This window comes from Triturus cristatus, chromosome 11 (genome assembly GCF_964204655.1).
Source record: "Triturus cristatus chromosome 11, aTriCri1.1, whole genome shotgun sequence".
Classification (NCBI taxonomy): domain Eukaryota; kingdom Metazoa; phylum Chordata; class Amphibia; order Caudata; family Salamandridae; genus Triturus; species Triturus cristatus.
This window is the reverse complement of record NC_140594.1, coordinates 121238640-121264089: the sequence shown is the minus strand read 5'-3', so window position 1 is coordinate 121264089 and position 25450 is coordinate 121238640. Positions and strand designations below refer to the sequence as shown.

The 25450-nt window shown below is 46.1% G+C and overlaps 1 protein-coding gene across 1 annotated transcript in view; it reads right to left on the bottom strand.

Moving 5' to 3' along the window:
• PRR14L (proline rich 14 like) overlaps window positions 1-25450 on the bottom strand; it is a 405768-nt gene that overhangs the window by 255594 nt on the left and 124724 nt on the right. The window contains exon 4 of the mRNA XM_085636172.1: window positions 10728-16059. Within this exon, the coding sequence (XP_085492298.1) occupies window positions 10728-16059 (5332 nt within the window). The remainder of the gene's footprint in view (window positions 1-10727; window positions 16060-25450) is intronic.

The window sequence follows — 25450 nt, the reverse complement described above, 5'->3', positions numbered from 1 at the left end:
TTGGGCCCGGATGTTTGCAGTTTGTTTTTCCTCTTGGAAAGTCTTTGGAAGTCACGAGGTCGGTGACTCCTCCTTTGGATCGTATTGCGCATGGGCTTCGGCTCCATCCTCAGATTGTTTTTCGCCAGCAGGGAAAGATGGAGCGTAGTAGTAACAGTGAAGATGCCCATGCGTGTGCTATCTAGATAATGTAAACTGGAGCAGATAAAGGTAGCCGGGAAGGCGGGTGGGCGTGTGTAGATCTGCAGCTCTACATGCCAAGAACCGATGCATACTGGTAAGTAGCATATTCCGTTACAGGCATATGAGCTGCAGATTACACACTTATGCATAGATTATATAGCAGTACCCACCGTTAGCGGTGACCACCCGTATCTGTTGCAGTGGTTTGAAATAATGTTTTGAGTACAGCCTGGCCCACACTAGCTTGTTGCTTAGTTTGCACATCTACACAATAGTGTTTGGTGAAAGCGTGCGGTGTTGACCATGTAGCTGCTTTGCAGATATCATCTAATGGGATGTTCCCTAAGAATGCCATGGAAGCCCCTATTTTTCGTGTAGAATGGGCTTTTGGGGGAATGGATAGCATTCGCTTTGCTTTATGGTAGCAGATTTGAATGCATTTTGCAATCCACCTAGCTATCCCCGATTTTGAGATGGGGTTACCTTTGTGTGGTGGAGAGAAACAAACAGTTGTTTGGTCTTACGGAAAGATTGTGTTCTCTGAATGTAGTAGAGTAAGGCTTGTTTCACATCCAGTGTGTGAAGAGCCCTTTCTGCAACGGTCTGTGGTTGCGAGAAAAATACTGGTAGTTCTACTGTTTGGTTTAGGTGAAAGGGAGAAATGACTTTAGGGAGGAATTTTGGGTTGGTACGGAGAACAACTTTATGGTGCATTTGGAGAAAGGGTTCTTGGATGGTAAGTGCTTGTATCTCACTGACCCTTCTAAGGGAAGTGATGGCTACAAGAAAAGCGGTTTTCCATGTTAGGAACTGTAGTTCGCATTTATGGAGAGGTTCGAAGGGAGGCCCCATTAGCCTTGTGAAAACGATATTTAAGTTCCACACAGGTGAGGGTGGCACTCTGGGGGGAATTATTATCTTAAGGCCTTCCATGAAGGCTTTAATGGCAGGTACTCTGAAGAGTGAGAGATGTTGCCTGTTTTGTAGGTAAGCTGCAATAGCTGCGAGGTGTAGTCTAATGGACGTATAGGCTAGATTGCATCTTTGTAGGTGGAGTAAGTAGCCTATTATGTGTTGAATGGACACGTCCAGTGGATTGATGGTGTTATGGAAATAAACAACAAAACGTTTCCACTTGGCAGGGGTAGCACGCTCTAGTGGTAGGTCTTCTAGCTTCTCTGATGACGTTCATACAGTCAGGGGGAAGATTTAGGTACCCGAATTCTAAGATTTCAGGAGCCAGATCGCAAGGTTGACCTGCGCTGGGTCCGGGTGTTTGATCTCTCCATGGTTCTGGGTTAAGAGGTGTGGAGAGAGGTGTAGTTTTTGGTGTGGCACTACAAATAGTTCCAGCAGTGTGGTATACCACGGTTGTCTGGCCCACGTTGGAGCTACTGGGATTAGTGTGAGGGAGTGTTGTAGTTTGCGCACCACTAGTGGAATGAGTGGAAGAGGCGGAAAAGCGTAAGCAAATTTGCCTGACCAGTTCATCCATATCGCATTTCCTTTGGCCAATGGGTGTGGGTATCTGGCGGCGAAGCTTGGGCATTTGGCGTTTTCGTGGGTGGCGAAGAGGTCGATCTGTGGATGCCCCCACATTTGAAAGTATGGGTGAAGAACTTGCGGGTGAAGCTCACACTCGTGGATCTGTTGTGTCTGTCTGCTGAGCAGATCTGCCACTGTGTTTTGGACTCCTGGGACATGCTGAGCTAGGAGAAAGATTTTCTGGGGTATCGCCCATCTCCATATGCTCTGTGCTAGGTGAGAGAGCTGTGGAGAGTTTGTGCCGCCTTGTTTTTGGATATAATGCATGGCTGTCATGTTGTCTGTTCGGATCAGGACTGCCTTGCCTGAAATTTGAGTTTGGAAAGATTTTAGGGCTAAGAAGATTGCTAGCAACTCCAGATGGTTGATATGGAGTAACTTTTGTTGAGGTGTCCACTTGCCCTGTGTGGTGAGATGTAATAGATGAGCTCCCCAGCCGGAGAGCGATGCGGCTGTTGTCAGTACTATTTGAGGAACCGGGTCCACGAACGGTTGACCTTTGGAAAGGTTTGTGGTGATCCACCACTGCAGAGAGCGATGGGTGCGACCGTCTACCAACACCAGATCTGTTAATTGACCCTGGGCCTGGTTTCATTGGCGCGCTAAGTACTCTTGGAAAGGACACATCTGGACTCTTGCGTGAGGCACTATGAAAATGCAAGAGGCCATCATCCCTATTAGTTGCATGAACACTCGAGCTGGAAGGGAGTGTTGTAGTGCGAATTTTGCGCGTAGAGCTTGAATGCTTGCAATCCTGGCCGGATTAGGGTAGTGCTCGAGGTGTCTATGGTGGCACCGAGGTATTGTTTTATGTGGGATGGTTGGAGATGGGACTTCTGGTGGTTTACTGTGAAGCCCAGCTGGTGGAGCAATTGAATGGTGGTAGATGTGTGTTGAACACACTGATTGTACGACCCGGCTTTTATTAGCCAGTCGTCTAAGTATGGGAAGACGTGGATGTGCTGTCTTCGTAAATGTGCTGCTACCACGGCTAGGCACTTGGTGAATACCCTTGGCGCTGTTGTGACTCCGAACGGGAGCACCTTGAATTGGAAGTGTTGTCCGTCCACTACAAATCTGAGGTACTTGCGGTGAGCTTTGTTTACCGGAATGTGAAAATACGCGTCTTTTAGACCTAGGGTGGTCAAAAAGTCGTTTTGGGAGAGGAGCGGAAGTACCTGCTGAAGCGTTACCATATGAAAATGGTCAGAATGTATGTACATGTTTAGGGGCCGGAGATCTAGGATGGGCCGCAGAGTCTCGTCCCTTTTTGGTATGAGAAAATATAGGGAGTAGACTCCCATGTTTTGTTGGTTGGTAGGAATGGGTTCTATTGCCTGTTTTTGTGGGAGGGAGACTACCTCCTGCTTTAAGAGTATTAAATGTTCTTGTGACATTGGGAGCTGCCTGGGTGGAATGCTTGGGGGGGTAGATATTAGTTCTAGGCAGTAGCCTGATTGAATTATTTGTGTCACCCATTTGTCTGAGGGGATGGTAGCCCAGACGGGAAGGAAATGTTGGAGTCTGCCCCCGACCAGAGTGGAATGGTCTGGGGGGGTGGGGGGGGGGGGGGGGGAGGTGTCATTGGGTAGGCGTTGTGGCAGAGCGGGCGTTGTTTGTTTGGCTTCTGCCTTTATTATTGTTACCCCTATAGCCGCCTCTTTGATAACCCCTCGTGAAGGTGGACTGAGTGGGGGATTTGTACGAGGTGGACGCGGTATCTGAGGAGTAGCCTCTAGATGTACTGCGAAAGGAAGAGCGGCAAAAGGAGCGTCTAGGAGGGTGTGACTGTAAGGCTCCCATTGACTTCGCCGTATCCGTATCTTTTTTCATTTGTTCTAGGGCCTCATCTACCTTTGGGCCAAATAGATGTTCCTGGTCAAAGGGATGGTTAAGGATGGAGGCTTGTACCTCCGGTTTAAACCCTGATATTCTCAGCCAAGCATGGCGACGGAGGAGGACGCTTGTATTGATGGCCCTGGAAGCTGTGACTGCTGTATTTAAGGCACAGCGTATAGAGGCGTTTGTGATGGTCTTACCCTCTTGAATTAGTTCGTTGACCCTAGCTTTATATTTCTCAGGGAGGTGGCGCATTATGCTCTCTAACTCGTCATAATGTGCCCTGTCATATCTGGCCAATAGGGCTTGAGTATTGGCGATACACCACATATTGGCTGCTTGTGACGCAGTGCGTTTCCCTGATGCATCCAGTAGCTTTGACTCTTTGTCAGGTGGTGGTGCTTCGCCTGACAATTTGCCCTTTTACGTGCAGTGGATACAACTAGAGAGTCTAGTGGCGCTGGCCCTCTGATGTAGGAGGGATCTGTAGGGGCAGCTTTGTATTTTTTCTCGATGCGTGGGTTAATGACACTGGCTCTAACTGGGTCCTTAAAAACCTCTGGCGCATGCTTTACCACTCCTTTAGGCATAAGTAATATGGAAGTAGACCTATGTGTGGTGTCGAACGTGTCGAGGAGGAAATCTTCCTCCACGGGGTCGGTATGTAAGTCTACCCCGTGATAGTGTGCCGCCCTTTGTAGTAGGTGGTGGAACCCCAATGAGTCCTCTGGTGGAGATGGCCTGGAGGGATAAAGGTCATCTTGTGGGATGTTGGGGATATCGGGTATATTGTAGTCGGCCCATGGGTCTGGGGATCCTGTAGGAGTGGGGTCCCCAGCGGGTAGGTCCTGGGGGACATCCCCTATGTCATCATATGGGTCCCTGTGATGATCATCTTGTGGAGAAGGGGTGGGAGAACGATGAGGTTGGGGTGGAGAAGGCGGAGGGGGTGGAGGTGGAGAAGGAGGAAGAGGTGGGGAAGGTATTCTGAACGGGGAGGTAGCAGAGTCCTTCCTTTTTGGAGGCGGAGGTGGAGCAGGCTTCTCCAAATGTCTCTTTTTGGAAGAAAGTGTCAAATGTCCAGTTTTTGGATCCTTGGTGAGTGTTTTCTGCAAGGGATCCGGTGTAAATAAGTCCGGTGAGGCTGGTCTGTCCGTCGGCGCCGAAGGAATCGGGGCCGTTGGCTTTTTAGGCTTTTCGGTGCCGGTTCTTTGTTTGGAACCTGGCTTGGGAACCTCCGGACGCTTGGTCCGCGCCGAGATGGATTTCGGCCTCGAAGTGTCGGTGCCGGTGGCCTTGTGTGCTTTGGTCGGCACCGAAGGTGTTGTTGGTGCCGAAGAGCTGGGTTTCGACCCAGAATGCTTCGGTGCGGAGCTCGGTGTCGATATGGGGATCGGCTTCTTTTTCGGCACCGAAGCGTGTTTATCGGTACCGGGAGTAGGCTGGCTCGAGCCCGAGCCGCCGGAAGGCTTGCTTGGCTTCTTCACCGGGCCCGAAGGTGGGGTGTTGGAAGCAGTGTCCTTGGTCTTGCCTAGGCCCGGAGGCGAAGCCGTGACCGGAACCTTTTCGGTGCCGGCAGGGGTGTGTGTGGGGGGGGGGGAGATCAGTACTCACGACCCTCTGCGCCGGGGTGATGTCCTTCACATCGGAGTCGTCGGCCTCGGTGGCGCTGACGAGGCCCTCTTTGGTGTACTGCTCTGGAGCGTCGATGCCTTCTCCGAAGATGTCGTCCGGAATCGTCGTTGAGGAGTGCGCCATAGTTCTTCTGGCTCTTCGGTCCCGAATAGTCTTTTTGGACCAGAAGGACTTACACACCGGACAGTCTCGAGCCTCGTGTTCAGGGGAGAGGCAGAGATTGCATACCTCGTGGAGATCGGTGTGGGGGAATTTGGACCCACATCGAGGGCACTTTTTAAATGGAGTCCTTTCCATTAGCCAGGACCGAAGCTTGGAGAGGCCCGAAGGCCGCCGTCAACGACTGGAACTGAAGGTCTGTGCCGATGAGAAGTGGGGGAGATCGCGATCGAAACAATACCGCGGTTTAAGGTGAGGATTGCGCGTCGACCGTCGAACTGGAAGCTGTTCGGAACCGGAGCGCGAAGATCACATCCAAGCCCGATGGCGGAAAAAAACAATCTGAGGATGGAGCCGAAGCCCATGCGCAATACGATCCAAAGGAGGAGTCCCCTTTTCTCTCCTTTTCTTTCCTGCTCTGGATTGGTTAAAGTTTTTCTTCCTCCATCTTAGTCCTAGCGCCAAGATACCCGTAGGGTGATAGATGCGCTCTACAAGACTGTTTTACATTACATTACACCGACCTCGTGACTTCCAAAGACTTTCCAAGAGGAAAAACAAACTGCAAACATCCGGGCCCAACACCAGATGGCGATCTATGCACAAGTGTGTAATCTGCAGCTCATATGCCTTGAACATAAAAAAATGTAAAGATATCAATGAAACAGATTTAAAAGCACCATGTAGGAGCGTGAACCACAATGTGCAACTGAGCTTGCAGCAGTTCAGCACTCAAGATGTATATAAACACAAATATGTGGTCAGCTTGGTAGAATGTGTCTTGACAGGAACACCACTATTAGAATCTATCAAAACAGGAGGCAGAAGTTAGGAGGAAGGGATGGACCATGAATAAAAAAACATTGGAGAAATAAAAAAAAGCTGTAAAGCCATATTTGGTCACATTAAGTGGAAGACAAAGGTTAGGTGGTGGAATCTGACAGATGCATAAGGAGGAGCCACTTGCAGAGCTCATTCAATTTGCTACCAGAAAGATCTTTCTGTGCAAGATGTGATCATGGGCCTTGGCTGCGAGTGAAGGCAAGTTATTTGTCTTCAGGAAGGGAAACAAGAATATACCAATAACATTTGTACCAGCAACATTTGGACCCCAACCCTCTTGGAATGCAGAGGAAACAGGCACATTCAAATATCAGACTACTGTGTCTCTAATGATCAGAGATGTGGTGATTGGACTGTTATTGATTTGTACCGATCTATAATACTATACATTCAATAATGTCTAACTTGAAGCAGTTTACAGTCCCAATATAAACCACCTCAGTTAGAATCCAGGAACAGATTTGTCAAATATCACACAATGTTTAAAGCAAAGCTGGTCAATGTGGTATGTGGGGGATCAATATGAGGAAGATAGACAGTCGAAACCTGCAGGCAGTAGACTAAGATAGTCTAACAATAATCCCTTGGTGATTTGCAAATTTGTGCGCCATATACCCTGAACAAAGGTGAATAAATGTGGGCCTGGAGAAGCTGGTTGACTGTGGCTGCAACACCATACATTAAACAAACAGACTAAAGCAAGCACTACTGCTTCTAGAACATAACACTTAGTTGGTACGGAGCAGCAAAAGGTGCCTTTAAAAAGAGAACATCGCACTAGTTTGCAAAAAGTGAAAACAGGACAGAAACAGATCCCTTTGGCAGTAAAGATCAATGCTACAAAAACCTGCTGGAAAACTAAGGGTGACACACAGAATTCAAATACAATTGGGAAAAATAGAATAGCTGTCAGTACAAGGCAATGGCATGTTTATATTTTGGTGGCTGCCTTGGTAAGAATGCCTTCTTGGTATATTAACAGACAATGATTAGGGAACCCATTTTCGCTGCATCCTTGGGCTGAATTCCAGGCTATGATTTCCTAGCTTGCTGCACAGTTGGTTGTACAGAGATGTGCCTGGTCGCTCTCTTCAGTTAAAGTGCACTGTTGCATGCTTGCCTTTGAAGAGCAGATTGGTTAGCATATTTTCACATTCATCAAGTTTGGAATCGCTATAATCCACAAAAATACATCTTTTAATTAACCCCCAGGGTTGCATTCTACACAAAGAATTAAGATGGTGACACCGAGCTTTCACAATTGTGGAAATAAAAATGTATAAGATAACAAACAAAGAGTAAAAGAAGCAAAAAGTACTACAAGTAAATATAACCATTGATCAAGCTTTGCTAAATTATTTTCTTTATCCAAGAAAAAAAAACTAGAAAAACATGTCCCACTGCAGGACAAAGACTGTGAATGAGTAGACTCAGTTACAATTTCCTGAATCAGAAGCCACAGATGGCAAGAATGTGAAACCAAGAATGGGTGTTCAACTTCAAAGGAACATGGTAAAGCTCCCAAACATCTTTGATATCACCGGTTAGGAGAGCAGAAATGAAATCTCTTCTGTTGGGAAGGTAGCTTCCCTTCCCGACGAAGGGGTCGCTAATAATGCATTTATCAGAGCAACTGATCTACTGCCCCCATCGGCATTAAAGGTGGCACAGTTCCAAAGGCATGTAGGGAAACAGCTTGGGTATCGGAACTCATATTATCCTACTGAACAATATTAATATTATGTTGTTAAGGTCCCAGTCTGCATAGACTTCCAAAGGGAAAAAAGTTGCTACATCGGAGGAGGCACATTTTCACAGTAATATATGGAACACAACATAGGCGGAGACCAAACGGGGCTGGAGACTCCAACATCTAGAGAGCAATTGTAGCTATAAATATCACTCAATTTTAAGTGTGAAAGCTACGTGTGCCTCTGGTGGTCATAAAAATTAGAAAGACTGTGGAACAGATGCCTGGCAAAAGATGTTCCATGGCATTTGCAAACATGACGAAAGCCTCAAATACCACTAGATTTAAACTAGCCCACTTAACTTTACTACCTGACACTTGCAAGACCCTAACATCATGCATAGGATAAATGGGAACAATGGAAGTCTCTATCACAAGTACAGTGCCCCTACAGCCACATTCATACACATTATGTGGGAAGACACAGAATATCAAGTTATTGGCGAGACAGAGTTCCAGAAAATACTGAGCATCAAGGCAGATTGTTACTTTTTACTGGGCATAACCCATCTCAATTAAAACTCCGGGGCAAAGCAACAATGCTTGCCATTATTTTGGCTAAATGCTGGACTGTGATAAAATGGCTTAGACCAGCTTAACAGATGTTGTAGAATCAGGTGTCACAGAGGAATTGTTCCTTAAAATTGCAAGGAAATATGAAAAAATAGGGAGGAAGACATTGGGGACTTATTGTATCCACAAGATAGTTATCCTCCATAAACCAGTTAAGGCAAATAGGATTATAATCAGCAATTTTAATCAAGAGATACGGGTGGATACCTGGAATACTTATTATAGTTCTAATGCCTGGGAAGCTCAACACAGAAATAGGAACGCTCTTAGCCCACAGGATTGGGGACATGGCCCTGACCTCTCACTTTATGGTACTGATAAATGACTGACACTATTACACACTGTTCACACCCATCTACCTGTGACAAACTTAACGTTATAAAGTTCTGTAATTTTCATAAATTCTGGAAAAGCTGATAATGCTCACTTTAAAAAATAGTATGTTGTTGGAACAAATACGGTCACTCATTAATCGTGACCACTGACATGACTAACTGAAAAATACAGTGTAGTAATTGATAAAAATACAGTACCATTTAAGGGGCTGGCTAACAAAACAAGTGCTAGCAAGCATGTCTTCAGCACCCAAAGACTGGAATTGGGTCTGACTATCTAGGCATTTAGTACTTTTGGTCACTGGGAGCGGACATACCTTACTTAATATGTCAAAATCAGATGAGATGTGCAACTAAAAAAGTTTTAAAGGGCATCGTCCTTTTTATATGACATCCTCGCCATAGAAGGGAGAGGGGCTCTGACCGCAGTGGAAAATAGTACTGGCAGAGGAGGTTGAACTATAGGGTAGAGTCAGTTTTTGGGGTGACGTAGTGGCACATTTGGCTAAATTTCTAAGCTAAGGTTTAAACTAACCAAAAAAGATGGCATGCTAGGATTGCTACGGATAAAAAGTCAAAGCCCAGTTCACGTCCTGGCACTGGGCCTATTACTAGGTACAACAAGGATGTGGAAGGGTACCACCATGCCATTACACGCACTCTCTCTATCAGATATGATAACAATGGATTTAACTAGAGAGGTTATCTGGGAGGAAGGCAGCTAGGCATCTCATATAATCTGGGGCAAGATGTCTTGTATGAATATCTGTAGTCTTTAGTTGATGAAGACCACCTAATGCCCCTTTCGAGTGACCACTAGCAATTTAACACCACGGTTAAGTCACTGGAGGCTTAAAGCCAGACATGACATCGGTCTAGGTCTCATTAATCATATCTGGATTATATTGGTACTTGTTATGCCAGAGCTTACAAATACCCGTGTGTGAACTAGTAAAATTTGTACATTATACAAATATATGTAATGATACTGATACAAGTTCACTGTTGACTTAAGTATTGCCCACAAAATTATTTACTGATGAAAGTTTCTACAGCCTCAGACCACATTGAAATTCAAACAATTCATAGGTTTCCAAAGCCATATTTTCAGCTGTACATAGAGTGCTGATAAGACAAAAACGAATCAAAGAAACACCACACAAGACGTGAAATCGCGGTACGTCTTGAGTCACTCCCCCTATCTAAACCAATTGTGAAGCCAATATAGGGTGGGAGTTGAACTACATGAAATCTAAAAAAGTCAGAACACCGTGATTTTCGTGAAGCCTTATGTTGTTGTGAAATGTGATTCATGTTGCACGTTTGTCACTATTTATGTCACAAAAAATGTTCTTGGTTTGTCTAAAAATGTCTTCTCAATTTTTTTTTCTCAATGAATTTGATTGTATAGCAGCCATATTTATGGCAAGAAGTTCACATAATACATGTATGTTGGTATGAGTATATTGTGTGGTGTTTCTTTGATTCATTTTTGTCTGATGAAATTGTATCGAATTATTATGGTTACAAAGCAATTGCAAAACCCAACAGAACCAATTGTAGCATGCATCTACTATACCCAGGGTCTGAGGGACACAGGGTTGCCCCATTACATGTAATGATTTCTTCATTGTGTCATAGAAGTGGAGGGGATGGGCTTTCCCAGGATGACGACAACTGGTTTTGTTAGGATGTTGTTTCTTGCTGAAAACACAACCTTACATTGGATATAAACATTTTGTAAGTGCAGGGTTTATTTTGTAAACACTTCAGTAGAAGGGATGTATAAACAAAGTGAAAGAAATATATATATATTTTCCCAAATGATATCAGCAAAACAATACATGCAAGATCAACAATTTTACCTGATCTCAATATCCATCGGTGGCTGCCAGGCATTAAAGTGAGCACTGGTGAACATTGAGGGAGTGGTGGACACACCATGCCTGCTCCACGTAGCCAGGACCCTACCCAACGAATATGGAAGGGACGAGAAGGGTTCATGTGCTAATGAAGCTTGAGATCTTCTCCCCTTCAAGCCCTGTGTGAACTGCGTCATGAACAGTCTCTGTACTGTGGGTATTCTGCTGCCCAGGTTTCTCCTCCTTGTCCAGAAACGGTAGCATCCAGGAGAAGAAAGTGCTAAAACAGTGTGAAGGCCATGCATGGAGCAAACTTTCTGGCTTCTGCTCAGCAAACTTCGCCCTCGTTCATGGGTCGTATTTGTTGACTCCACAGACTGCAGGCAAAATGCACTGGGCTTTAGTTCGCACCTGTGAGGAAAGTCTTCCCTGAAGACACCAGAGGCTTCGGTTGCTGAAGAACACTGTGAAAGAAAGAGGGAAAGTGTCCATTCTGAAGGCTGCCCTGAATGGTTATAGGACTCCCATCTGCCAGGGGTGTCATGCGTGTAAGGAAGTCTATCAAAATCTAGTAAATGAGAGGAATCCAGCTTTACATGGAAGGCCATGGGGAACGATGGGGTACCAAAGGACATGGGAGATCCATCTTTGAGTAAGTTTGTACAATGTACTTTTGAGGACTCTCCAGGATAAAGTGCTATAGGCTGGTTCATGAAGGGTGTTGGACCATCTTTGGAAAAAGCAGAGGACCAACTTCTGCTGCACTGGGAGTTCATCCTCATATTGATGCATGAAAAAATCTCCAGAAGTCTGTTGGATCGCAGCAGATTACAATTGTCTGAAAGCATTAAACTGTTCGACGAAGAAGAAAGTGAAGACTTTACTGTACAGCTGCTAAAAGCTGGAAGCAGCAACTTGTTTGCCATGATGGATAACCTGTCAAGCACTGCTGCCTCTTTGGTGGACAAGCAGTTCATAAAATGACGGTTAAATCGTCTTTGCTTTGGCACAAGGGCCGTTAACCTCTTGCTGCTGGCATTTGATGTTAGTACAGTGGTTGCAGTGCTTGACAAGTTGAGGAGTGTATGTTCGTGTTGGATAGAAGACTCATGGGACAGCTTTAAGCAGGAAAGGCTTTTTCGGGGCTTCATTTTCCTCATAGTCCTCAAATGATCCTGGGGAGGAATAACTTTACACTTTCGATCTGGTTGTCTCTTTTGCATGGATAAATGGATGGGTTTTAAGTTCCCCTCAAAGGCACTAAAAAGATCGGTACATGTAACCTTAGTATTAGATTCTAGTGCTTCTTGGTGGATGGGGAGACAAGGTGCACTCTTGGGAGGAATGCTAGAGCAGCTTAAGATGCATTTGTTGGTATTTCCAGACAAAGAGGCGGCGTCAATAGGGGAAGCCAGAGTGCCAGATCGACATGAGGAAAGCTTTGGCCTTTTGATTTCGTGCAGTATACTCTTACATGCAAGACTGTGGGAGACGCCTGGGTTCTTTACCTCACTCCTGATAACAGAGTCTTGCCCAAAAAAGCTGCTGGTTTTCGGAGATCCAGTAGAAAATGCCACTGTTCCCATTGAGGCAGACTCACTTTTGCAGCTTGTGGTTTGCGTTAAACGCTCCATCTCAAGACCAGTGGAAACCCCTGTGCCATCCAAAACAGAAGGGGCCATAGATTCTGATGCACATTTGCTATTTCCTTTCCATATTCTTTTTCGCTTGAAAGGCACTTTGCATCCCTTTTCCACGGATACTTCTGCTAAGTGACTGACCTGAGAGTTCTGTTGGGGTCGAGGAGGACATTGAACTCCCAGAAAGGACTTCGCTTGGAGATTGCAATTTTTCTGAGTTTGTGAGGTCGTTATGCAAGGCTTGCACAATGTAATTTCAGTGGATGCACCATTACCCTTGAAAGAAGTAATTTGGTCTAGAGGAAAATCCTGTGTTTGGCCCTGCTGAGGTTCATTGCAATGTATGGCCTTGGTCTCAAACCTGTCACAGAGCAACTGGACAGTAGTACTTGCTGAAAAAAGTTGAACATCTTCCATACTGTTAGATGAAGGTGGAAGAATTTTGCACAGTTCACGTTTGGATGGGTCACTTTGGCAGTTATCTTGCAGTAAACCACCTTGTAGCAAGGCAAAGGAAAATTCTTTAGTGTTTGTTGTGTGATTAGCCTGCACAGACTCTGTTTGGCAATCTCGGTCATGCTGCAATATGGGTTCAACCACAGTGTCCAGATTAAGGTCAGGTTCAGTAAGCATGTCTTCAGGAATATCATACCTAAAGGTTCCATGAAATAAGGCCTGTTCTGTTGAAAATTGCTTGCAAGACATTTTTAAGTTTGCTATGGGAGTACTATCTACCTGAATATGGGCTTCCAATAGTGTAGAAGGTGCACAATGAAGGCTCTGATCAGTTGAAAAGTCTATTTCTTTTTCAGAATGGTAATGCTGTCTGCCCTTCTTTGAAGAGCTTTTAGAACTAGTTGCCATCAGATGGCATTCAAGACCCTTTTCGCGAGCATCTACCCCAACAGCTTTAATCTTCTTTCTAGTGCCTCGGCTCAATGAACTGTGGCATGGATTGCTGAGTACACAGTGTTGAGCATTTCTTATATTTTCATATGCTCCTTGTTCTTTAGGCAAGCCTGAAACAGAAACCTTTAGATCTACAATATCAATTGGATCAGCGTGAGTAAAACACTGTTTATTCAGCTGAAGGTTTGTAACACAATCTCCTCTCTTATGTGCCTGAGATAGTCTTTCATTTGTGGCAGTCATCTTCTCTGAAAGCACTGGGAGATCACTTTCATTGGACTTTGGTCTTTGATGTGCTATGCAGGTGATGAGTGGTTCCTCCTCAGGCTCGGTTTTGTTTTTCACAAGCTCTGCAGTGACCCTCTGACTTTCACCTGATGGAGGCATGAGAGCCAGGCTGCTATTTAAATTGAGAGATTGTACTAGACAAACTGAAATCTTGCTACATTCAATATCAGCTGAATCAATACATTTAAGATCGGAGAGCCCCAGTGTGGAGGGAACGTCCAAAGGGCTTCCACTAAACAAAACGTCAGATCCCACATATGTCACAGAGGGATTCAGCAGACTAAGCTCAGAGGACTTCAAGTCACAGCTGCTTTTATTGCACATCGCAATGTCTTCTTGCCCAGGTATATCTGCTTTGGATATGGGGAGTTCAGAATGCTGAGAAAGACTGCAATTTGGTCTTGAATTCATATTGTCCACAGCACCTTCTACATGTTCAAACCTGCTGCCGTTTGCAAGAGTATTTTTAGTTATCTTGGCACCAGGTTTATCTAACTGCAAGGCACACATGATATGTGAAGATGTGTTGCACTTGCTGGGATTTAAGGCATCCTCTTTTGAACATTCAGTTGCTGTTTGTAGGCAATGGCCCTGATGGGTCACTCCCTCTGCTGCCGCTTCTGAAATGCACAAAGCAGTGCTAAGTCCTTGGGGCCTAGACACTGTGCATGCAATGTCTTCTGATCTGCTCAGCAAAGCTAAAGTATTGAACAAGTCTGTCATCTCTGTGCAAGTAGTGGATATGTGGTGTCCATAACCGATGGACTTGGGCAGATTAGCTTCCTTTTGAGGATTAATATCCAGTCCTACATTTCCGACCTCTTTTTCTCTTAAATCATAGAATTCTCCATCTGATGCCAGACTGCCACCCTGCTTGTCGTCAAAGCTGCCACTACAGGATGAGATGTGTACTACATCATTTAGTGAACTGAGACTTGTCAAGTCTGGGCCACTGTGGCAGGTTGCGTGTACAGTTTTAGTTTCAATGTTGGGCACCTCTGCCACTCCAGGCTTCAAAACTGGAGCTTGGCTCTGATTAGAGTTTTCACTCCTGTCACTATGTTCATCACCAAAGCTCCAGAGATCTTTAGAAGAGCTGCAGACATTCTGCTTGCGCCAGGAGAGGTTGGACTCAGTTATCTCTACCCCACAGGTTACAGTAGTCACATTACTGGAGATGGACAAATTAGTTTGGTTGCCCCATGACTCAATGCTGTCTGCAGACAACTGTGTGCCAATAAATGAACGCTCCCTGGCACTATCATGATGGCTTTCCATGTCGGAACACATGCCTTCAGGTGCAAATACTACATAGGCACTGCAAGAGGGAGGCATCTCGTTTTCTGCCTCCTTGACAGAAGTGTTCTTACTAAAAGTCTTGCAGCAGCTCAAGCTCTCCTTGGAATGTTCACTTTTCTCATGAGCAGAACAGGATGGAATGCACCCTGCTGGGTAAATGCTTGGGCCTTCCAATAACCCTTGTTGAGAAACTCCTTCCTTTACCGTTGAAGAGGAAACTATAGTGATTTTACTAAGAACTATTGGTGCGATTTCAGTCTGACTTGACTTCTCTGGATGTTCATCACAAGCAAGCCCTTCCAAACAGATAGTTTTCTGTTTTTTCCCAAAGACTGCTGTATGTTCCAGTCCCTTGGAGAATTCTTCAGTGGAGGTGACAGAAACAGACACAGAGAAAAGGGATGAATTGAAAGGCAAACTATTGCTGCTTCCACAGTGCATCAGAGGGCTTTTGCAGACTGCACTTTCACTGCCTGCAGTATCACTACATCTGTCAGCTGAGCTGATCCCTGCCTGGTTGTCCCCATCTTCACTTTGTAAACTGCAGGCACTTAACCTCTCATGTAACAACTGCTCTTCCCCAAAGTTCTCTTGTACTGCATGCTTTTGAGCAACTTTGTATGTAATTTCAGGAGTTCTGTCTGCTTTTTTAAAACAGTCATCCTTTCCTGTGAATTGTGGCACCGCAGCTTCCTGGTCACAGGTAAAACACTCTGCACTATCTTTTTTGGTCAATATGCCACAAATTATGTTGGAAGATGCAACATTGCCATTAGCGGGTGACTCTACAACATTGTCAGAATCAGCAGAGCTGTTGTGAATTACGAAGCCACTAACTTTATCTACCTCCTTCAAAAGAGATTCCCTTTCCTCTTGGTTTGTAGTATTGTAAACATCTTGGGCTGATGGCACAAGAGAGACTGTTGCGGATGTACATTCAGTATCTGTGCGTGTAATCTCTTTTGATGGCTCCTTATTCAAAGTGGTTAAAGGCTCTGTGAAAACAAAGATGCCAACATGAGAAAGTTCACAACTGGTCAGAGGCTGGCATTTCTCCACGCATTCACTGCTGTCGGCTGAAAGAGGTTCAATCATTTGCTCGCTGTGCACTGTTTTGCTTGACGTCCTCGTCGCAGAAGGCTCCATGACTGGTGAATCTTTACATGGACTGGGACACAAAGCATTTTCTTGGGTTATACCTATTTAAACAAAGAAATAGATTAATTAGAAAGTCTAGAACAGATCCACACCCCCCATTCCAGATGAAGGCACTCTCAGTGATTCTCCTGGGTGTTCACACTGGGTTATAATATCAAGTCATCCTTTTAGTGGATACACACTGTCTGGAATCAAAAGCACTGCACAGTCAGACCAGCAATGTAGCAAATTAAAAAGACAGTGTGCATCTAGGCAATTAATGAAAAGCATGATTCCTCAGAACAGTAGACCATGTAAGGCTGGTGATTAACAAGCCATTGCTGTGAGATGTGCGAGTGCGATCTGCAGATTACAGGACAAAATGACTTCAGGGCTGCCTCTTGTTTAAAAGGTTAATAAATAACAATATTCTATACAAATGTCAAATGACCTATATTACCTGGAGTGTACACGGCACAGTTAGTACGAGTATTTTATTTCTGAGAACTAAGGGGTCATTTCAAAGTCTACATCTTGAAATAAGCAATGTAACTCTGGTGTTAGAGCTGTTGAGTCATTTGTATTTTTTAATTTTTCTTGGTTTATTCATGCATTGCATTCTGTTAGAAGCGGCGGTGCCAAGTTAAGTCTCTGTGTTGGAACGGTAAAAAAGGAAACAACCCCATTAAAAACAATAAGGCAAATCTTAAACTAAAACACTCTTGGGAGAAATACTGAGTTTCATCCTGTATTCAATATCTGTTGGTGGCTGGTGCCCATTCATTTCAAGACAAATCTTGTGCTATGTTAAGTAAGTGCAGAAAAATACTGTAGGGGAAATAATTAATTAGTGGACACTGTAGCAGAAGATACTTCCACATCTGCAGACATGTAAATATATGCACTCCTACTGTTCATTTTGTTCTAACTTAAAATAATTCATTCAGCTTTAGTACATGATAAAATATTCAAAGGAAAGAGACTAGCAACTTGACAATTGCTTTACATTGAATGCTGGGTTTATTTAGTGAAAGGCGTATATTGCTTTACTTGTGAACTAACTTGACTTGTACACCAGCGTTCTCACCTACTGTTCAGTGCTCCTTTGCTCTTTAGATATGTTTGTGCTATACACAAGTAGCACCACCGACATGCTCATTTGTTTTATGGGATACTCGCAAACGTTACACTGAGAAATGTTATCATCTGCTTTAACATTAATAAGAATAAGGCACATAAAGCAGAACTCATTTGAATGGTAGTGCTGCTGAAACTTTACTTTAGAGATCAAATACTCATGTTGCAGCGCCCTATCTACCTTTGGCAACATCTTATCTGGTAGAGACTATCAAGCTACAGATTCCTTACCTTAGAATTATCGGCAGGTGTTAGACTGGACCCAGCGAATTTTCGTGAGCTGTACCCCTGCGCGTCAATAGGTGGCATTAATCGACTCAGTGTAGCATAGTCGCTGTCATCCACACCCGTCATCCACACCCAAAGTGACATGCATGGCGCCTATGTAGGTGCCACCCCAGCGAGCCGACGTTAGTTACTTTTCTCGAATTTCCAACAGGAGCAGGAGCACGGAACCACGAAGAGAACTGACCACTTATGTGGAAAACTAGTGCCCTGAAAAGGGAAAAGACTCGTCCCTAGAAATCCGTTCGCAGAGCAGGGAGGATGGGTGAGTCGGTAAGGAATCTGCGGCTAGAGTCTCTACCAGATAAGGCGTTACCGAAGATAAGCAACTTGTCCATCTGATAGAGACTTCCAGCCGCAGATTCCTTGTCTTAGAGTAGATACCTATGCAATACCTCCTCGGAAGGGGGTTTGCGAAACAATTTCACACAAAAAATTCCTGCAGGACTGTACAAAGTGCCAGTCCCGAAGGACCAGACTGTCCAGGCAATAGTGTTTTGTGAACAAGTGAAATGAAGCCCATGTTGCTGCAGACGTTCAGACTCAGCATGCTAACGCAGCATTGACTATGGTAGAATGAGCATGCAAACCCTCGAGGGGTTACTTCTTGGCCATTGCATAACAGATTTTAATGTAGAGCATGGTCGGGGGATCCTCTGCTTCTACATAGTCTTTCACTTCTTTGCTCCGATGTACCCCACAACAAACTGGTTGACCACCTGAAAAACTCTTTTGTGCGGTCAAGGTAGAACGACAATGCTCTTTTTGGATAAGACGGTGAAGGCACTCGTCTTCCTAAGAGGGAAGGCGGCAAAGCATAAAAAGTAGACCGAGTGATGGACTGGCCCACACGAAAGGGAATGAAGCTCTAGTTCGTAGAACCAGCCTGTCTGCGTGGATTTTCAGATAAGGAAGCTTGGATGACAAAGCCTGAAGCTCACTGACCCTCTGGCCGGATGTTCTTGCCACCAGGAAGGTCGCCTTGATGGTAAGGAGTCTGAGAGGACAAGTGTGCTAGAGCTCAATGAGAACGCACATCAGGAACGTCAGAACGCGATTAAGGTCACACTGATGCATGATAAATGGAGAACGCGGAAATATATGTTGTAAACCTTACAAGAACCTATGTACAATAGGATTTGAAGAGGGATGGATGGTCAGGCAACAGAAAAGGGATCAATCTGCTTTTCTGCACAGCATGTCACAAACTTGTCCCAACCGCAGGAGTATACCATTTTGGTGGTGGAGGGATGCCTCGCTGCCAGAACGACATCGCAGACTTCAGGCAGAAGGTTAAAGACTATCAACTGCTGCTGCTCAAACTGGTTGGGGGAAGGGCGAGGGGTTTGCTGTCGACCCAAACGTGGTTCTTTTATCACCTCTGCAGATCTTGTGCAGGTATCTAAGTGATCTGGGCCATGTCAAGAGATTTCACCTATGCTGCCCACACGTCCTACTACAGAGCCCGCTTATGCCAGTGGGCATGTGTCACAAGCAGGATGCAGGAAGTCATGAGGCCCAGCAGCCTCAGAGTCAGTCTCAGCGAAATCCAGGAGAGAAGCTGAAACATTGGTATTATAGTCCAAATATCCTCCCAAACGGTGAGGTCAGGTTAAGCCCAAAACTGCACTGTGTCCACAACAGCTCCAATGAAAGAGTATCTGAGAGGGAGTCGGATGTGACTTTGGCACGTTTGAACACCAGAGGGGCGATGCGAACTGAAAGTGCTTGTAGCCCTGCGTGAACCGCAGGTAACACTTGTGGGCAGCCAGGACAGGAATGTGGAAATAAGGGTCTGTCAATTCCAACGCTATCATCCAGCCTCTTGGGTCCAGGGCAGACAAGACGTGAGCGAGCGTGAGCATTTTGAACTTCTCCTTGAGGAAAAAATTGAAAGGGCGCAGGTCTAGGATAGGACAAAGGTCCTCCGTCCTTCTTGGGCACCAGATAGTAGCAGTATAGCAACCATTTCTGGCTGGTTGGTTACTCGGCTCCGAGATGGTTTTCGGCTTCGAGATATGGGTGTCGGTGGCCTTGTGTTTTTTGCTCTATTCCGGGGACGGTGTCGGTACCGAGGAGCTGGTGCTGGGTTTCGGCGCAGAGTGCTTCGGTATGGAGCTCGGTGCCGAGGAGGAGGCCATTTTCTTTTTCGGCGTCGGTGCAGAGGAGTGTTTCTCGGCACAGACGGTGGGCTGGCTCGAGCCCGAGCCGCCGGAAGGCTTAATAGGCTTCTTTACCGGTCCCGAAGGTGCGGTGTGGGAAGCAGTGTCCATGGTCGTGCCTAGGCCCGGAGGCGAAGGCATGGCCAAAGCCTTTTTGGATGCCACGGAGGGTGTGGTTTTCGGTACTCACGACCCTCTGTGCCGGAGTGATGTCCTCCACATCTGAATCGTCGGCTTCGGAGGAGCTGACGAGGCCCTCGTCGGTGTGTTGTCCTTCTGGAGCGTCGACGCCTTCTCCGAAGAGGTCGTCTGGGATCGCCGTCGACGAGTGTGCCATAGTTCTTCGTGCCCTTCGGTCTCGAATGGTTTTCTTGGATCGGAAGGATTTGCACACCGGACAGTCTCGAGCCTCGTGTTCAGGGGAGAGGCAGAGGTTGCATACCTAGTGGAGATCGGTGTGGGGGAATTTGGACCCATATCGAGGGCACTTCTTGAATGGAGTCCTTTCCATTAGCCAGGACCGGAGCTTGGGTAGGCCAGAAGGCCGTCGTCGACGACTGGAATCGAAGGTCTTGATCGACGAGAGCCGCGGCGAATGTGGAGATAGCGATCGAAAACAATACCGCGAAAAGGGGGGAGGATTGCGCGTCGATTGGAGAACTGGAAACTGTTCGGAACCGAAGCGCGAAGATCACGTCCGAGACCGATGGCAAAAAAAACCAATCTGAGGATGGAGCCGAAGCCCATGCGCAATACGATCCAAAGGAGGAGTCACATACCTCGTGACTTCCAAAGACTTTCCAAGAGGAAAAACAACTGCAAACATACGGGCCCAACACCAGATGCCGATCTATGCACAGTGTGTAATCTGCAGCTCATATGCCTCGAACACAATGCTACTCTGCAGAGCAATATTTTTGAGAAAATCAGGATTCGGTTTCGTCCCTAGTCACACTCTGGGAAGCATTTTTAGACCGCGATACGAGGCCTTGGTGGTGGGGGGGGGAGGGGGTGAGAAGGAGGAGGCAGCACTGGAATGCAAGACTATTGTGAATTACATCCTAGCGTTCGGAGACCACGTCGTGAGGGATGCAAGACCAGAAACACGACAGATTACAATTATGCCAGCAAGACCGGAGGTTCCTAGCTGACAACGCAGCAAGGTCCTACGCTTTAGCGACCCAACGCCACCTTTATGATGTGGAAGACAAGGCCTCAAAGGGGCAGAACATGGGTGGTCGGGCTGAGAGATGGATCTGGGGCCTTACAGACCACAAACGCTGGCATAGCGAATACCATCGGCCTTTTACCAGACCGCCCTATACACACAGGTTAGCACTAGAACAAGATCAGATTGTGACAAAGTTTAAAAAACATTCTCCCTCTGGATTTCCCCACGGAGGTGGTTAGGACTCTGGAGGATGAAATCACACCAAAAGAAGTTGCCAGGGCCCTCAGAGCCACAGAATCAGGGAAAGCGGTAGGACCAAATGGACTGCCTGTTTAGCTTTTTAAAAACAGTAGCCCGGCCAATGCTGGAGATGTTTGAGGCCGCAATGGAACAGAGGCAACTGCCAGGAGATCAACGCATGGCAACAATAGTGGTGATCCACAAAACAGGCAAACCACCTGAAGAATGTGGCTCATATCGGCCAATCTCACTGCTGAATGTGGAGGCAAAGGTCCTGGCCAAGATGCTAGCAGCCAGGCTCGCACCGGTCTTATCCTCATTCATCCATTTAGATCAATCTGGATTTATGCCGGGCAGAAGTACTTGTCATAACCTAAGGAGACTATATGGGCTCCTCCATATGACTGCCCAGCCACAGATGCCACAAACGGCACTGATGGCACTAGACGTCTCCATGGCATTTGACAATATCGAGTGGCCATACTTATTTACTGTCATGGCCAGATTAGACTTTGGGCCGAAGTTTAGAGCATGGGTACAACTCCTATATAACGCCCACTGGCGAGAGTGAGGGTGAACAGCACTTTTGGAGCCCTTCCCGCTCGGGTGTGGTACTAGGCAAGGGTGACCACTATCGCCGCTTATTTCTGCACTTGCGCTGGAACCCCCGGCGGCAATGATCAGAGGTGACCCAATGATCTGGGGGATCCCATCCAACAGCGGCTGGGAAGAACGTATCGCCCTGTAGGCTGATGATATTATGGTATATATATATCCCGGCCGTACTTTTCAATAGCCCGTACTTTACAAATCTTTTACCTATTATTTGGTAGTTACTCAGATATAAAATGAACTGTGCCAAATCGGTAATCTGCTCTGTCAAAGCCAACCCCTCCCCCCCGGTTGCCAGCGCAGTGTGTGGCCCCAATAGAACTGGTAGGTTTTACGTATTTGGGCATTTTTTGTGACTAGAGATCAATCCTTGTTCTTGAAACGCAACCCTGTCCCTCAAATAAAACGACTGATCAGATGTGTCACATTGGAGTGCCCTCCGTCACTTAAGGGATGGGCAGCCTTATACAAGATGATGTCCCTACCAAGGTTCACTTACGTACTACAAAACTCGCCTTATCCCATTCCCCCGATCTTCTTTAAGCAAATTGATCAGAAGCTTTGTGTGTTGCTGTGGGAGGGAGGGGCCCCTAGAATTGCTCTTAAGAAACTCCAGAGAGGAGTCTATGATGGAGGCCCAGCGATTCCAAATATAAAAATGTATTACTGGGCCTCACAGCTATTAGTGTTTAACGGCTGGGTATATTCGGAGTGGGATGAACACGATCGATAGAGATGCAATGCCAAACAACAACTATGAAGTTACTTTATATAACAAGAGAAGAGGGACCCTCCCTGCTCACACTGGCACTGTGATAAGTGCTGGAGGGAAGCGGAGGCCCATGTGGGAAGCTGAGACATATTGACGGCCATGATCCCTCTCTGACACAGTGACAGACTTACAAAAGTCGCTAACCTGACTGGTTTCTCAAAATGTGCAAAAATAGGTATTGAACATTTGGGGGATTTCCTTGGAATCCCTGAGACAATTTAACTTCGAAGTCTCTTAAACACTGCATTATTTTAGATTAGGACATACACTCAAGGTCCACATCCAAGAGGGGACAACACTTCTCGATTCCTCGCCCCTGGAGGACCGTGTCCTAGTGGACCCAATCCTAAAAAAAGATGTCTCAGTGATCTACAAAAAGCTATTAAAAACCTACTCCGACCCACTGGGGCCTCTGAGGGCAGCATGGATAGAGGACGTAGGGGATATCATGGATGAGGAATAGATGGAGGCCCTTCTAGGTCCTCGAGAAATAGCATTCCGGGCTCGGTTCAGACTGATACAACTGAAAATCCTTCATAGAACTACTACTCCGGAATACTACTACATAAAATAGGGATGACAAGAGACCCCTTATGTGTGAGGGAATCTGAGCAGAGGGGAACATTTTATCATATCCTCTGGGAGTGCCCGCGGATACCCAGATATTGGGAAGAAGTTACGGCCATAATGTCCTGAATGCTTTCACTAGAGGTCACACTAGAGGCCAAGGGGCTGCTACTAATGATACAAGGGGAGAAAGATTGGCCCAGACATGTTCGGATATGGCGGACATTGGTCGCTGGGTGCCCAAGAGAAATATAGCACAAAGATGGGAGTTGCAACATCTGCCAGTAGAAACTGATTGGGTGAAAGACTTGGATTGGTGCCAGAGGCCTGAAGAAGCGATATATCGTAGTAGAGGATGCACCAAAAAAAATAGGAAAGAATATGGAACACATGGCAAACATATCGAGGACTGTCCTTGGGAGGACGACAATCTGACAGTGAAGGCTAATCCTTGCTGTTAAGGGAGAGAAATGTCAATAATGTGCACTTCCAATGTAAATAATTTTCAGTTACGATTCCGAATGACCCATCTGTATTATCTTGGGATGATGAAAATGGACTGACCGATGTATGATATCGTGACCATCTCTGCAACTGTCACCTGCTACTTATTTTAGTGGTATGCAATCAGCATGTTCAATAAAAAAGAATTAAAAAAAAAAAGAAAAATAAATTTGTAGTGGCTTCCTAGGAGGAGATAACATTTATTAAATGCATCATAACCTAATGCTTTCCCTTGGAACAGCCAAACATGCTGAAAAGAAAAGATGTTTAACATTAAACTTTTACATGTCCTACTTTTAAATACCATGCACCCTCCCTTATGAGCAATAAGGCCTACTTCAAAGTGGCTTATTAATATTTAAGAAGGTTTAAGCTAGTTGAACAAGTTACTTACCTTCGGTAACTATAGATCTGTAAGAGACATATATTAGTTATAGAGTTCTTACCTTAATATTACCCCCAGGCGTCAGACTGGACCCGGAAAAAAAAATTCAGAGCAGTACCCCTGCGCGACGGTAGGTGGTGTCAGTCAACTCCGTGTTCGTCGGCGACATCGTGATCGCCAGGATGACGCCGCGGTATCTACTTAGACACCGCCCTCGTGCGCGGACGTCAGTTCTTTACACAACATTCCACACCAGAAGTGCAGAGCCATGCAAGACACTGCCCACTGGTGCACAAAACCAGGGTAAGGGACCTAGAAGTCCATTAGCAGAACGGGGAGGATGAGTGGGGCAGTAAGGAATCTGTAACTAATATAGGTCTCTTACAGATATATCGTTACCGAAGGTAAGTAACTTGTTCATCTGAAAGAGACTATTAGTTATAGATTCCTTACCTTCGAATAGATACCCCAGAAACACCAACCCTGGAGGTGGGTCTGCGAACTAAGTTCATACCAGAAAGTCCTGGAGAACTGAACGGCCAAAGAAGCCGCCTCTCCGGACATGGCTGGCCAGGCAGTAGTGTGTAAACGTGTGCAGGGATGCCCACATTGCTGCCTGACAGATGTCACCAAGGGGGACTCCACGTCCCAAAGCAGTAGTGGCTGCCGTCGCCCTGGTTGAATTGGCGCGCAGCCCTACTGGAGGTTCCTTCTTTGCCAAGCAATAACAAATTTTGATGCAAACAACGACCCACCGAGAGATGGTCAGTTTTTGCACGGCCCGATCTTTCTTGGCGACCACTTAGCCAACAAGAGAGCTGGTCTTCCGCCTGGAATTGTTTTGCGCGATCCAGATAGAAAGATAGCGCACATTTTGGATCCAGGCGGTGGACGCTCTCATCCTCCTTTGAAGGAGACGGGGGCAGGAAGAATATGGGTAAAGTGATGGTAAAGAGGTAACCACTTTGGGGAGAAAAGGTCGAGTTTGAAGGACAACTTTGTCCAGATGAACAGCAAGGAAAGGAGGCTTAGAAGACAGAGCCCGACGGTCACTCACCCTGCGAGCAGAGGTGATGGCAACCAGAAAAGCAGTTTTTAAAGTTAAGAGTCTGAGAGGACGATTATGTAGTGGCTCGAAAGGAGCGCACATAAGGTAAGTCAAGACCAGATTCAAGTTCCACTGGGGCATTACGATAGGAATAGGAGGAAAGAGGTGAGTAATTCCCATAAGAAATCTATTTACAATAGGGGACTTGAAAAGAGAAGGCCCATCAGACAGCCGAAGAAAGACTGAAATGGCCAATAGATAGCCCTTAAGGGGGCCCAGAGCCGCGCCCTGCTGGGCCAAAGAATGGAGGAACAAAAGAACCTCAGAAAGGGGATCCACAGCCTGTGCTGCGCCCCATGCCACAAATTTGTTCCATCTACAGGTGCATACCGTTTTAGTGGAGGGACGCCTGGCTGCCAAGATAACATGACAGCTTTTGACCTTCCTCCCGAAGTCTGTAAACTGTCTCAGCTCAATTTCCACACAAGGAAGTGGAGGCTGGACAGGTCAGAGTGATGGACCGTCCCCTGACGCTGCGACAGAAGATCCCCAAGAAGAGGCAGTCTGATC